The sequence below is a fragment of the Rhinatrema bivittatum genome, chromosome 14 (assembly GCF_901001135.1).
Source record: "Rhinatrema bivittatum chromosome 14, aRhiBiv1.1, whole genome shotgun sequence".
NCBI lineage: Eukaryota > Metazoa > Chordata > Amphibia > Gymnophiona > Rhinatrematidae > Rhinatrema > Rhinatrema bivittatum.
The window spans coordinates 10719134-10734265 of NC_042628.1; the positions used below are offsets into that span (position 1 = coordinate 10719134).

Here is a 15132-nt window from a genome sequence, read left to right on the forward strand (position 1 = left end):
TATCAACAAACAGAGAACTCTATATTCTCTTATGTACACGGATGTCCGGTATCGCTCATTAGGCTACACCATAGATAGGTGATGGCCTTATTGGCTCAGATACCGTTTTTATTTTTAATTTTTTCTTTGTATTATTTCATGTTCAGCAACATCATTTTTTTTTATCCTTTAGTAATATTCCTCCACCGAAGGTGTTCTTTTAAATTAATAAATTAATACATTAAATTAATAAATTAAATTAATAAAATTTATTAATTTAAAGAACACCTTCGGTGGAGGGATATTACTAAAGGATAAAAAATGATGCTGAACATGAAATAATACAAAGAAAAAAGAAAAAATTAAAAATAAAAACGGTATCTGTGCCAATAAGGCCATCACCTATCCATGGTGTAGCCTAATGAGCAATACCAGACATCCGTGTACATAAGAGAATATAGAGTCCTCTGTTTGTTGATATTATTGTATTTAGACCTGGTGATGGTTATTTAGACCAGTTATTTGTAGCCTGGTGAGATCTGTTTGCAGCATATTTTCTCTCTTGTCCAATGCTGAAATAAAATAGTGTAAACTTCAACAGGTCTAACAAAATAATAAATTAGGTCAGACAAGCAGGAGACCTAGCACCTGTCAGGCCGAGTTTTAGGATATAAAAGTACTGTCATAGTATTCCTCTAAATATAAGTTGGATTGTTTGTCATGCTTCTCCCGCCAAATAAGTTTTTTTAAATCATATTTTCATTTGGAAATAATAAAACCGCAGTCCCCAGAAAGAGAAAACAATGTTGCATAGCTGTTGGCCTCTTAGTTTCTTTGAATGGATGGAAATCAATGTACAGCAGCAAATTATGAAATCATGAGCTGTACAACTGTTTTTCTGTCTTGGTGGCACTAAAACTCGTCTTTAGGAGAACTTGACCAAGGGGGTCTGTCCATTTCTAGATATCGTAACAAAGGAAGAATTCAACAGAAAGCAGAAGACAGAAGTCATCCTCTACTCCCGGGAAAAGAATCCTAACAGTTATGAATGTATCACACCAATGAATATCGAGGCTGTCACTGCCAAGGTGAATCATGCCATGTACAGCAAATAATTGATCATGTTTCTTACGTCTCTCTGCCTTAACCTCTCTCTCCCAGCCTTCTCTCTTCCCATAATCAAAGCAGAGCCATCTGCTACCACCAAAGGGTGAGGTTTTACAAGTTGCTTCTTGCAAACACATTTTCTGTTTGAAGTTTTCTTACAGTAAGCACACTCTTAGGAGATCCTTTCTGGGACCAGATACAATTCCTCATGAGATGAAGGTGGGAAAATATTGCTTGCCTCTGTGTGAGAGCCATCACATCTGAGGAAGTGCTGTAGGTACCTGCCTCATAGTATTATTTGAAAAAACAGTGCTAGTAAACTATCTCGTTTTATAATGAAATTATTTACACACCGTGTTCTTAAAGCCAGAATACTCGCCCAACAAGAGGCAGAAGGAGTGTCAGTTTGCACAGGTTACATGGCGATTATATTTTCAAAGTTTAGGAAGATCTTACTTTGCAGCTTTCTGAGAGTTCTGTGAATTTTAGAGAGATTTTATTTTGGAATTATTGTGAAAAGAAATGCAGTGATTTTTCTGGGCAGTGGGAAAAGGATCTACGGTATGAACTGCATGATGGGACAAGTGGCTTGTGGATGCCTCTGTTGAAAGTTAAAAGAAAAATAAATTATTCCAGGAATGCCTTGTACTCCTGCCTTCTGCCCAGCCCCCATTCCTAATAATTTATTTTTAGGGTTGAGGGGCAAGGGGGAGGGTGATGAGGGTACATAGCGAGTGAATACACCCCACAGCCCACCTCTCAATCTTCTCCTATACTCCACCCACTTCATCCAGTGGAGTCCTTTCACTCTTCTCACTCCATTCTCACACTCTCCTCACCCACAGCTCTCCCACAACCCTCTCATTTCTTCCTTGGGGTCATGAAGATGCTTCTGCTGCCTCCCTCCACTCTTGGCCTCTTGACCTCTGCACCTGTGCCCTCAATTCTTTTGACGTCTCCTGAGCTAGGGTTGCCAACTGGGTCCAAATTTTAGGACAAACTGCTCCAGTCCTGGTTTCGCCCTCATTTGTTGCATGGATTTCTAGCCTTTGCTTTTCTTAGGGAAATCAATGGGGGGGGGGGGGGGGCAACAAAAGTGCAGGTTCATGCAGGCAATGGGGTAAAACCAGGACTAGATCAGCCTGCCCTGAAGAAACGGAGTCTCTAGACTTGCACTCCAGCCCCAGTCGAGACCAAAGAAGCTTCTGCTGCTGCCAGCCAAGAAAATGCATCCATCCCAGATGAGAGCATTTTCAAAACCCAGTGTATCCCAGCTAACAATGTTCCCTGCCCTCACAAGCAAATCCCATGAATGTTTTACAACCTCAGTCAGGCCTCACAAGTGAAAACCAGTCTCTAGTACACAAACAAGTTCATGTCGGTGCCCATAACCTTTACTAGGAAAACTGCAAAAGCTTGATGAGGCAATTCAGCAGATAGCGCCGATAAAATCTGTTCTCAGATTTATACTGACTTCAGGGAAATGAAAGGCGGCTTAAAAGGACACCTGTGGCAACGGACAGGACTGTTTTTATCTTAGAATTCAAATATTTCTTAGCTCTAAGAGCAGCAGTACTAAGAGAAATGTTTCCTAGACCAGAGGTTCCCAAACCTGTCCTGGGGGACCCCCAGCCAGCAGGGCCGGTGCCAGCTGTTTTGCTGCCCTCTGCGAACAATTATCGTGCCCCCCCCCCCACCCCACACTCTTCATTCAGTCTCTGTCTCGGGCCTGCCAAAAAAAAAAAAGCCCAGCTCCTTCCAGTGACCCAAACTTTAAAACTGTCCCCCCCCCCCTCTACCCTCTGGGTCTTCACCCCCCTCCCCTGGAACCCATTCTTGGTGCAAGAGTATGAGAGGTGCCCTAAGCAAATCTTATACCCTTGCACCACGCCCCCTGCTCTCTCCCTGTACATAATTAAAAATTATGCATTCGTTATTCAGGTTTTACATGAAAAAGAATATTCAAAGTACAGTCTTCTGAGGTAAAAAAAAAAAATATCACGAGAATTTGCATGCATTTCTTTGGTGCCAACCAGAAAACCCTACCAAAAAAAACACTTCGAACCCATATGGCATTAGGGCCTACTGTAATGCGTGTTAGGTGTGGGCTTGACCCTCAAAAAGCCATGAGTAAATTACAATTACAATATAATAAACCTCCCACACCAAAACAGCACTAACTGCCAGCACTTCAAAAATAACAACCCTACATATGAAAAGGCAACACTGAAAATATTATACTACGCCCTAAAACACCAATACACCTCCTATTAAGAAAACCTCCTATTAAGAAAACAGAAGAAACCAAGCTGTTATAAATACCTACACACTAGCAGAATACCTCTTATAAGAACATAAAATATGCCATACTGGGTCAGACCAAGGCTCCATCAAGCCCAATATCCTGTTTCCAACAGTGGCCAATCCAAGTCACAAGTTCCTGGCAAGAACCCAAACATTAAATAAATCTCAAGCTACTATTGCTTATTAATTAATAGCAGTTTATGGATTTTTCCTCTAGGAACTTATCTAAACCTTTTTTAAACCCAGTTACACTAACTGCTATAACCACATCCTCTGGCAATGAATTCAAGAGCTTAACTATGCACTGAGTAAAAAATTAATTTCTTTGATTTGTTTTAAATGAGTTACTTGCTAACTTCATGGAATGCCCCCTAGTCCTTCTACTATCTGAGAGAGTAAATAACTGATTTACTCCTTGGTCACACATGCAAAACACAGACAGACCCTCACCAAATCAGAATAAAGAGACCATAAAGTATAAATAGAAACATGCAGACAAAAACTGAATAGGACAACCGCAACAAGTCATACGCGATACAGTGCGACAATGGAAAAACAGAAACCACCATCAATCCTAAGACATTAAACAATAAAATCAAGAAATATAATAAAATACATGAATCATAATAGTATAAAAATACTAATAAAAAGAATATTTCAAAACAGCTGGTGAATGGAAGATCCAATAACTTAAAACTTTTAAACAATTTGTTTTAAATTTCTCAAACACCAATAAAATATTTCGAAACAGCAGACACATCAAACAGTATCCAAAAATTAAAAGTAATAAAGATAAAATAATTCACACTCTCCATACCTGGAGCCTTTTGATTTCCAGTCACTCTGAGAGTGTAGTGGATTAATGAGAGAGGGATGCACAAACTTTCTCCTCTCTCTCTCTCTCTCGTAGATATCTATACATACACATGCTCTTTCTCTCATACACCCGCATGCTCCCTCTCTCTCTCACACACATTCTCATACTCACACACATGCTCACGTATGCTCTCTCTTACATATACGTGTTCACACACGTTCCCTCTTACATACACATCCCTCTTACATCCACACTCACACACACACACTTACACCAAGGCCTCTCCCAGCAGCCCTGGCCCTCCACTTCTGCTGCGAGGCAGATTAGGAACCGCCTCGCGGCTGTTTTTTTTTTTCCTTATGGTCGCCTGGGAACCACACGGTCCCACAAGCTGCAGCTCTTCATCTTGGCCGAGTGGCTCTGCAGCACTTCCTCCATTTTGCTGCCAGGCTGGCGCCCTGCACGTGTCTTCTCTTTGCAGCCCTGCGGGTCGCTTCCTCCTCTTCTTTGCCACTTGGCAGGTCGGAAACCGCTGCGCGGGCCCTGCAACTTTCTCATCTGTGCCGGGCGGCAAGTTGCGAACTGCCGCGCGGCCTTCCGGCTCTTTCTCTTCTTCACCTCGGCCTTGCAGCTTTCATTTTCATACTTGCAACTCCCTCCTCCTCGTTGCCGGGCCTTGCAGATCCTCCTCCTTGCGACGGTGCCAGCAGCTCCTTCAACCTGGTGGTGGTCCTCAAGCTGCCACCCCCTCCAGGCCGCCGCTCTGTGCAAGTTCACAGGTTTTCAGGATATGGAGGCAGTGCATGCAGATTTATCTCATGCATATTCATTGGGGGTATTCTGAAAACCTGACTGGCTGGGGGGGGTCCTCCAGGGCAGGTTTGGGAGCCACTGTCTTGGACAATTCAGTCTGCAGCCAAAACAAATGGAATGTTAATATCTGATATTTATTTCCGTCCTGATGAGCTATTAGTGTTTAAAGGTTGGTGAAAGATTCTCCCACATAGCCCATGTCCATAATTCTGACCTTAAGCTGCCCAGGCCCACATCAGAAATCCACGCAGGTGTAAAAATGAATGTATTGCAAACAGATGAGAAGAGGACTCCAGGAAGCAGAACTTAAACAGAAACCAGGGAGTACTCTGGCCGTTATTAAAGCTGCACCTCTTCTGATTCTCCAAAATTGAAAACGTAGGTATTGCATTGAATAGGCTTTGCTACATTAAAATGCACTAAGCCAAGGTTAACGGTCCATTTACAGCAACATTTGAACAACGGGAATGAAAAGGTTCAGCATTAAATAGTTGAAACACTTTCCTGCCCTTGAAACATGAAAAAAGTGGATGTATTCCTCAGCCAATTAACTTTAGTAGCCCACTGTATTCTCGTCTCGCTGCTCTCTGTCCTTCCCCACCTCCATTCTGAACTTCCCTTCCCCTTGGATGGGAACAGACTGCCCTAACTAATTTATGGATCTTCTACTCCTAAATCCTGCGCCTTGCACCCGTTTGGAGTGAGCAGTGGAAATAAAGCCTTTATGTGTATTCTGTGTGCATTTCAGAACAAGCACTGTTTACTTGACGTTGGGCTGAGCTGCGCAAAGGATTTAATTAAAGCGAAGATCTACCCCATCGTCCTTTTCATCAAGGTTTCTGAAAAAAACATGAAGAGATTCAGGTAATGTGCGGCCTTTGTGCTCTGAGTCTATACATTATGTCAGCTTTGCTGGAGCTTGGGAGTCGGAGAGCTGCCCGCCTCCTCATCCTCCGATGGCTGGAAAACGGAGGCTGGAGGTTTCGGCAGTCAGCACCTGTACACTGCCCGCTTGGAGAGTAGCTGGTGGCGGTGCCAGGGTGAGTGGCAGAACCTCGCACTCGTGCGTACAACAGGCAGCACTTTTAGATTATTCACTTCATAGGTTCTTTTCAGGAAAGACTGGCCTTGAACTAGCTGGCAGATAAGATGGACTAAGTGGTCCCTCTCTGCTGACATCTAGGTTACTAGATTTACACTAGTACAGGTTCTAGGTTACTAGATTTACACAGTATAGGAGACTGTCCATGTCTCCTATACTAGTATGAACATTTGTGGAGCTAGAATTGAAGTAATTATGTGAGGTAATGGAGAAGTGGTGTGGCTTTCTTTTCACTCTGCATTCTCTCTCTCTCTCTCTCTCTCTCTCTCTCTCTTTCTCTTATGTTTTCTTTCTTCTTCTGAAAGAAACACTCCCTTACCTTTCTCTACAATCGATCAGGCCCGAAGACTTTGCAGTTTGTTCCGCTGGGAAAGTGTGAGGGCCCTGATGCAATAAAATGTGAGGCAAAAACGTAGGAGCTAAATTTTAGCTCACATTTATTTTCCCCATGTGATGAAAACCGAGCGACCTCCCTCTTGCAGTCAGCTAATGGGATGCTGATGCAGTGGGAGTTTAAGAAAAGTGCGCGAATCTGAAAACCTGCGTGAAAGACATGCTTAGTGCACAGAAAATGTGTTTTATGCACAGAAAACACGTTTTCTACCCAGAGAACATATTTTGGGCACACAAATAGTGCCTTTTGCACCTAAAACAAGATTTATGTGCACAATATTTGTGCACATAAAAAAAAAGTATATGAAAAGTATAATTCTCTGCACCTAAAACAACCTTTATGCACAGAAAACTTGATTTGTGCACAAGTAAATAAACCAATAGTGTTGTATGCGCATAAGACATTCCGAGTACAGGACCCCTGCACAGATTAACTCTGGGTTCAGCCCCACAGAGCAGCTTTACTCCAGCTCTGACCAGAAGTGATATTTCCAGCATTAAGAAACGAGGAGTGAAGCTGCAACGCCTCTGTGCATCAGGGAGTAGTGGCCAATGCCGACAATAACATGGAATTTAAATGGAAACGCATCAGTTTAGTGCTCACAGTTTTATACTGATCTGGGCAGGCAAAACTCCTTGCTGCATTAAAGGTAAAAAGTCTGAACACCAAAAATCTGTACCCAAACCACTGGAACTGTGCACCCAGCCCAGTACACCTTATTACATCGGGGCCTGAGTGATAAAGTAGCAGCAAGGCTACCAACCACACACATACACAGTCCATTCTTCTACCCCATTCGAGACGTTACAAATGGCATAGGCCTCATAAACTAGTCATCAATAAGAAGAGCCCCAAACTAGCCAGAGTCTACTGAAAAACAGCCATGAGAGCAATTAAAAGGACACACAATCAAACTCAGAACCAATGTGAAATACGCCATTGGTCCCGGGTGGTTTCCTCAAGGGAATGTGCCAGACACAGAAAGTGCTGCTCATGGACCCTAATTATTGCAGATAAAGATGATTGTTAATGAAGCAATATGCCTTTGTTACATTATTAAATAATTTATATCATATATCCAGTCATTAATTACTAAATACCATGTGCATAAGCTTATAAATAATAAACACACAAAAAATAGATAATAAACATCATCATAAATATTAGATTAAAGCAGACGTTAATACAAGTAGAATGAGTAAAGCCCTGAAAGGCAAGGTGATCCTGAAAACATCAGTCAAGCTTGGCTATATAAAATAATTAAACTAAGTTATCTTGTAGGCAAATTATCTGGCAGCCAAGGCTAAGATAGCAGTAGCATCCTTCATAAATGCACTTAATTTATCCTAATACAGGAGACTGTTGTACAAACCAGAAAGTGAGGAAGACTTCCTGCGCCTGTGCCGTCAGAAGGAGAAAGAGCTGGAGGCCCTGCCGTGCCTTTACTCCTCCCTAGAAGTGGAGTCATGGAGCAGCATAGAGGATCTCATCCGGATCATCAAGGAAAAAATTGTGGAAGAACAGCGGAAAACAGTTTGGATAGACGAAGACCAACTGTAAAACAGACGACAACAACAACAATATTTATATATATGATAAAAGGAGGATGGAGCCTGTTCGGCCAGGTTTTGCGTGCTTCATATCCAGGTCTTTCAGACATAGCCATCTGGACCTTTCCAAAGTATGTGCCACCGAGGACTGGGACCGTTTGAAGCTTCACTTCTGGGAATCCGGAAACTCTTGTCTCTCCCTTGCTGGTTTCAAACACTTAAGTTGAAGACAGAATGTAAGTGAGGAGTGAAATTAGATTATTTTTTTTTTTTTTTTTGCTTTGGACCTTCTTCCTTAGAGTTCAGCTAGGAAAGCTAAACAGGTCCCCAGAACCAGCAACCCTGCAGCAAAATGATCCACAGAGCTTACAAGAAAGATGGTTAATTTATTATGTAGAAACATGGACCCTCCTCGTTGTAATCAAGAGGGAAAAAAACAGGGAGACAGAAATGCAGGCGTACATAAGGTGTCCCTGTAATCCAGTGGTTTGTTTTTTTTAGTGGATGCCAGTTTTAATAGCAGTGCTCTGACTGGCCAGGTTAGCAACCAGTTCTCAGGTGTGGGTGTGTGTGTGTGTGTGCGTGTGTCTATAAAAAAAATTGCTGTGATTGTACATGCTTGTATTACAATGCAAGATTTCCTGTGTTGTTTTTAAAAAAAAATTGCTTTAATTTAATATTTTCCTGGGTTCCCAGATGAGAGTGGAATCTACTCATTAATCAAAGGCTACAAGCACATTAGTTGGAGCATCTCATGTTGTCTTCGGTTTTAGCACTCTCTTGTTTATTATGTTATTTGGGGGGATATGAATGTTTCTCCTTTTATCCTACCCATTCCTGCCCCAGGTCCCTGCTGCTCACCTCCCACTTTCAACTGTAATTCAAGCTTTAGTGCCACAGCCACTCATCAACAAGAAAAGTTCGAGCAAACCATGTAGACTGATAGTGTTCACTGGGTTTCCATCTCTGCTGTGGTGTCTTGGAGGCTCTCTTAGTTCTGCAGTGCCATCTGTGCCTGCCAGGTGCACGGTGTTAATTAGGCATCGTAGGAGATCCTCAGGTACAGTAAAGCCACATTTTGGGGCCTAATGAGGCGTGAGGTGAAGCCAAGTACCTTATGTGCCTTATGGCAGGTTTGCTGGATGGAGTTCCCCTGTCATTATTGTTTCTAGTTGCATGGTGGGTAATCCGAGGCAGACTGAGGACAGCTGTGTGTAGCACTTGGAAACTGGAATTAGAGACAGAAATTCCTAGCCGGTGATCATAACCAGGGCTCAGACTCTCCGAAATTAGAACTCCCCTCTCCGCCTGATAAAGTCATAGCTCTTGGGAGGGTCCTTTGCTCACTGCGCAATCCCGCCACTTCCAAAGCGTGCAAGAAGGGGATATGAGTCTAGCACAGCTGGGCTCCTTGAGTCCCTCAATGCACTCTTCCTGCTGCACATTGCTCCTCTTACCTGCGCAATGCCTGCACTTCAAGCAACTTATCTTTAAAGCTTGCAAGCTATCTGTGCTGACCGTATGCATCACAAAATCGACACAGCTGTCCCTTGAAGACTGGAAATGCTTGCTCAAGGTGCAGGCAATATTTAGACATATTTACTAGACCTCCCGCTGAATTTGAGCCCTAATTATAATGCTTTCAGACTTCTCATTAGGAATCAGGAACCGTACTCTTAGATTTGCAAGACAATCACAGATGGACGGTAACTTTCAAACTGCCGCGCGTGCGCAAATGTGCGCGCATTTGCCGGCGCGCGCACATGGACGCGTTGATTTTATAAAATGCGCGCATCCATGCGTGCGTGCTATAAAATCGGCTACCCATTCGCACATGCATGCATGATTTTATATCGACGCACGCAGGTGTGTGCGAATCCCGTCTCGAGTGCGTAAGGGAGGGAATTTTACTAGTGCGCACAGCGACACATTAGGCCCATTTCCCAGTTCCCTCCCAGTTCACCCCTGTAAAGGAGCAGACTTCCTATACCCCCTACCTAACCTGCTTTCCTTTTACCCTACTAGCTCCCAATTCCTAAAACCCTGCTGACTACCCTATATTTTTTTTGTTTTAATACTTACCCACGGTGCATAGCAGCAGCAAGTTGGTTGTCGGATCCTGGAGCGCGCTTGTGCACAACTCTGATTTAATGGCGCTGTCCTGGCCCCCTTTTTTGAAATCCTTTCCAATGCCGTACTGTGAGATCCACACATGGCCTGTGGGCCTCTTAAAATGCGCGCGGCCTGCACACATCCCAGTCGTGCGCGTATCTCCCGGATTTTGCCAAGCGCAGGGCTTTTGAAATTCATCCTTAATTTCCCTAAAGTTTGAGAACCTAGAAGGAAATAGGGGTGAGACCCAGAAATATGACCCATAATTATGTTTTTCTTAGCTGTCCTACTGTGGGATGTTTGATTGGCTACTGCTCCCGCTGCAGTTTAGACTGACCAAAAAATAAGACTGTTTGATGTATATATAAAATTGAATTTCACCTCATTTTCCATGCTGCTCTCCCACTGATTTTACTAGGACAAGCCAAGATTCCCAGGTCTACATAAAATGGAAGGGAAGCCTCCAGAGGGCGTGGCCACTTTAACCTGCAGCTAACAGGGTTTGCCCTCCCACTGCAAGACCATCCCCTCTTCCCCCAAGCTCTGAACGCATCTCATCCATGAAATCCCCAGGCTCTTCCTACTTCAACAATTCCAAAGAACACGGTTTCCTCATAATATCTGATTTCACCATCTCTCCATGCGTTGGATGTGTTCACGCCCCCCTCTCTCTCTTCACAGCTTCTGTTGCAGGCTCTCTCTCCTTTATGTTGGCTGTTTTGACTCCTTTGCTGTCCCCACCACGCCAGTGTAATGGCCCAAGCAGTTCAGGTCATCTTTTTAATGAAAGGGGCTGGGCAGGAATTTTCATTCAGTCCCATGGATGTGCGATGGAAGGCCACCCCTGAAGTGAGCAACTTCTGGCGTGCCATCTCTACGGTTATTTCGCCCACCAAGGAGACCTGAACCTAGGATTTTCGTCTTCTGTTTTAACACGGAGCTGCAGACTTCCTTTTAGCCCAGTTTCCTGAAGATTTGGAGGCGGAGTGATTGTAAAGTTACTTCTTCTCCCTTCTCCTAGGGGTTGCGTACCCATTTTTGTCTATCGACATACACATATTGCTCATCTTACGGAAACGCTAATGAAGGAGAGCGTTGGGACTTGCAACATTTGCAATGAGCTTAGCCTGTTATGGAAGAGCTGACAGCATTACTGTCTGATGATTGCTTTCCTATGAGTGCTGTTCTCACACTGAAGGTGTATAAAGAATTTGCATGGAGACACCCCCCGGACATACATATGCTCTCTTACTCTAGTAGAAAATTCTGTTCTTCTGTTGCTCTGAGCTTTCTGACAGGAACAAAACTGCTCTCTGCCAGCATGTCGGCTGATAGCAGACTTTATTTTTTTCAGCTCAAATCTCACAACTGTTTCCTTCCAAAACCTCCTAATTCTTAGAGGTTTGCAAATGAGTGTTTCTCAGGCACAAGGTGGCAGGGGCTTGTGTGAAGTAATGTGTTTTGTTTCCATTGGGATGGGACAACAACCAGGCAGCTGAAGACTGGGAATGATTAGACTGGCTGTGCTGGGAAAGGGAAAGTGGACATTGGGTGTGGAGAAGAGAAGAAGAGGGAGAGGGAGAGGAGGGTTTTGGGATTGGAGAGGGGGAGCAAAAAAATGTCTGAGCTTGTGTGGGACTGTAGCAAACAATTATGTTTTTGTAACATTTGATTGAGGCGGGTTCTGATGTGGTTCCAGGTTGTAAGGTTTAGGCTGAGCGAGGGCCACCTTTGCCTTGTAAGAATGCACCTGTGGTTTTCTTTTTTTAATTAGAAAAATCAAGCACAAGACCATGCATGCAGTAAGACTCTGCTTGTTCCTCGGAAGAGACACAGTATTAGTTAGGTAAGCGAGTAAGCGCGGGAGAATTCTGAGAGCTTCTGCACAGTTTGGCACCATTTGGGAGCAATTTTCACAGTGTCTGCATTGGGACAAAGGCCACACTTACGTTTTTTTATCCAGGGATTTTGCCAAAAAAAAAATCCTCAAAGCAAAAGCCTGTGAATACTTGCCCCAGCTACAAAGTATGCGCGGTCACTGGCACCTGCTTTTTCTGCAGCTGGAAAGGCGCATGCATCGAGTCCTAGTGCATGAATCTTAACCGGGCCACGTTGGTCATTTTCATGTATGTTATTTGGAAGTACCCGCTCAATCCTAATAGGGAAAGTCCAATTCATGTTGTTCACCCCCAAGAACATGAGATGGAGACGTCCAAATCTTTCTGCAGCCAATCATTGATGGACCTGTCTTCCAGGAACTTTTACAAACCTAACCCCCTTAATCTTTTTTGTGTCCCTTGTCTAGTTCAGCTATATCTTTTTTTAAGATGTGGTGACCATAATGCACAATAACTAAGGTAGGGCTACACCATGGAGCTGTACAGAGTCATTATTTTATTTCAGGTTTTGTCAATATTAAAAAGCCCTTATGAGCAGATGATAACTAGATAAAATTACCTGGTTATCTTTATCTGGATATTCAGCTAAAAATGTACTGAATATCTGGCTGGGATTGGATGTGATTGCTTGACCTTTCAAACCCATGCTTAAGGTGAGCAGCAACTCCGATACAGTAAGTAGGCCCCAGTCCCAGAAAACGCTTACGGTCCAAGTTAGTACCTATGGAGGACAAAGTGACTTGCCCAAGCTCACAAGGAGCAAGAGTGGAATTGGCCCCTGGCATTCCTGGTTCTCAGTCCACTCCTCTAACCACTAGATGATTCCTAGTAGATTTATGACAGATATTTGTGCGAACAGAGTTGTCCACACAAAATTTGCTGGGTAACCCTGAATATAGCACTTCCTAACCTTAAAAAGCCCACTACGGGAATGCCCTGACCTAGAAACTTTATTGCCTGGCTAAATTTATAAGGACAGCAATTTTACTAGCACAAATCTAGCTGGTTAAAGGGGGGGGATTTTGAACAGGTAAGATTTATCTGGCTAAAACCCAGCCAGAGGTTGATATTTTCTGAATATCAACCTCTATTCCTTTCCAAATAATTCCTAGTATTCCATTTGTTTTTTTGGCTGCTGCCATGCACCGAGCTGAGGATTTCAATGTACTGTCCTCAATGACTTCAAGATTCATTTGCTGAGGGCACATATCATTAGGATTATTTTTCCCTATGTGCATCACTTTGCCTACAGTAAATTTCATCTGCCACTTAGCGACCCGGCTCCCCAGTCTTGTAAGGTCCTCCTGCAATTCCTCACACATCAGCTTATGTTTTAACTACTTTAAACAATTTTGTGTCATCTGCAGCTTTTCTTACCTCACTCGTTGCACCCTTTTCCAGCTCATTAATAAATATGTTAAGTAATGCCTGTCCCAGGACGGATCCCTGGGGCGCTCCACCAGTCAAATCTGGGGAAAATGACCATTTCGTCCTGCTCGTTGTTTCCCCTCTTTTAACTGGTTACCAGTTCGCAAGAGGACATTACCTTCTTCATTTCCTCAGGTCAATATTCAAAACATTTCTCTTTTCTTTAGAATATTTCTAGCCTGCATTATACAATAAAATGTGTTCTTTTAACTACATAAATATTGCTCTCTAATATTCCCCCTTCTCTCTGGGTACATTGCTGTGCAGACAGAATTTACCCAGATAAGAATTTATCCATTCAGCAAGATATTTAGCACTAACCAGCTAAATAATATGGCAAGATAAATATAGGCCTTGCAAAGGCCTATATTTATCTTATAGTTAGTCACTTCCTGTCTGACTAACTACGCTCCTGCCACCCCAAATCCCACCTCCCTTCCTCTCTCCCAGTCCCCTCTGTGTCCCCTCCCTCCCACCTGTCAAATTTAAAATGAAAAAGCTGGCTGCTCTGAGCCTCAGTTCCTACTTCCTCCTATTCCTTCCTCTCTCCCTCCCCCATGCCAGGCCAGGAATTCCTCCTTCTGGGCACGTTTTTATTTTTGAGAGGAGGGAAGAGAAGAGACGACTGAGGGGGGATATGATAGAGGTGTTTAAAATCATGAGAGGTCTAGAACGGGTAGATGTGAATCGGTTATTTACTCTTTCGGATAGTAGACTAGGGGGCACTCCATGAAGTTAGCATGGGGCACATTTAAAACTAATCGGAGAAAGTTCTTTTTTACTCAACGCACAATTAAACTCTGGAATTTGTTGCCAGAGAATGTGGTTCGTGCAGTTAGTATAGCTGTGTTTAAAAAAGGATTGGATAAGTTCTTGGAGGAGAAGTCCATTACCTGCTATTAAGTTCACTTAGAGAATAGCCACTGCCATTAGCAATGGTAACATGGAATAGACTTAGTGTTTGGGTACTTGCCAGGTTCTTATGGCCTGGATTGGCCTCTGTTGGAAACAGGATGCTGGGCTTGATGGACCCTTGGTCTGACCCAGTATGGCATTTTCTTATGTTCTTATGTTCTTATGAAGGAAAGAGAAAACCTGGCCTGGCTTTTTTTTTTTTAAAACATGGAAGAAGGAAGTAGTGGGGGGATCAAGGCAGCCCAGCTGTTTCAAATTATCATTTGGAGTTGGGTTTTTTTTTTAATTTGATAGGAAGGAGGAGAATTGGGAATGGAGATTACAGACTTGGTGATTTGTTTATTTAGGAGGGTTTTTTGGACTTAGCCAGTTAGTGTAACCAGCTAAGTATGACCAGCCAACAAGCAGCCACAAAATGCTGTGTTTACTCTAACCAGTCAAATTTAGCTTCATTTTCAGCTGAAAACCTTGCTGATTAGGTTCAGCTGAATATTTGCCTAAAGGTAACTGGTTAAACCTAACTGGTTATGTTGACCAGCTGTTTGACAACTGATTTCTATATTGACAGGCTCATCCGTATCCACATGTTTACGCTTTCAAAACATTTTAATAGATTGGTAAGCACTGATTTCCCTTTGTTAAATCTGTGTTGGTTCTTCCCCATTAAAAACTAGGTCTATCTATATGTCCAGCAATTCTGACCTGCACAATAG

The 15132-nt window shown here is 43.2% G+C and overlaps 1 protein-coding gene across 3 annotated transcripts in view; it reads left to right on the forward strand.

Moving 5' to 3' along the window:
- The window catches only part of CARD11 (caspase recruitment domain family member 11), a 77191-nt gene extending 62972 nt beyond the window's left edge, over positions 1–14219 (forward strand). For all 3 annotated transcript variants that reach the window (XM_029576815.1, XM_029576817.1, XM_029576816.1), the window contains exons 22-24: positions 943–1067; positions 5769–5884; positions 7872–14219. In XM_029576815.1, the coding sequence (XP_029432675.1) occupies positions 943–1067; positions 5769–5884; positions 7872–8076 (446 nt within the window). In that variant the 3' untranslated portion in view covers positions 8077–14219. The remainder of the gene's footprint in view (positions 1–942; positions 1068–5768; positions 5885–7871) is intronic.
- The last annotated feature ends 913 nt before the right edge of the window (positions 14220–15132 follow it).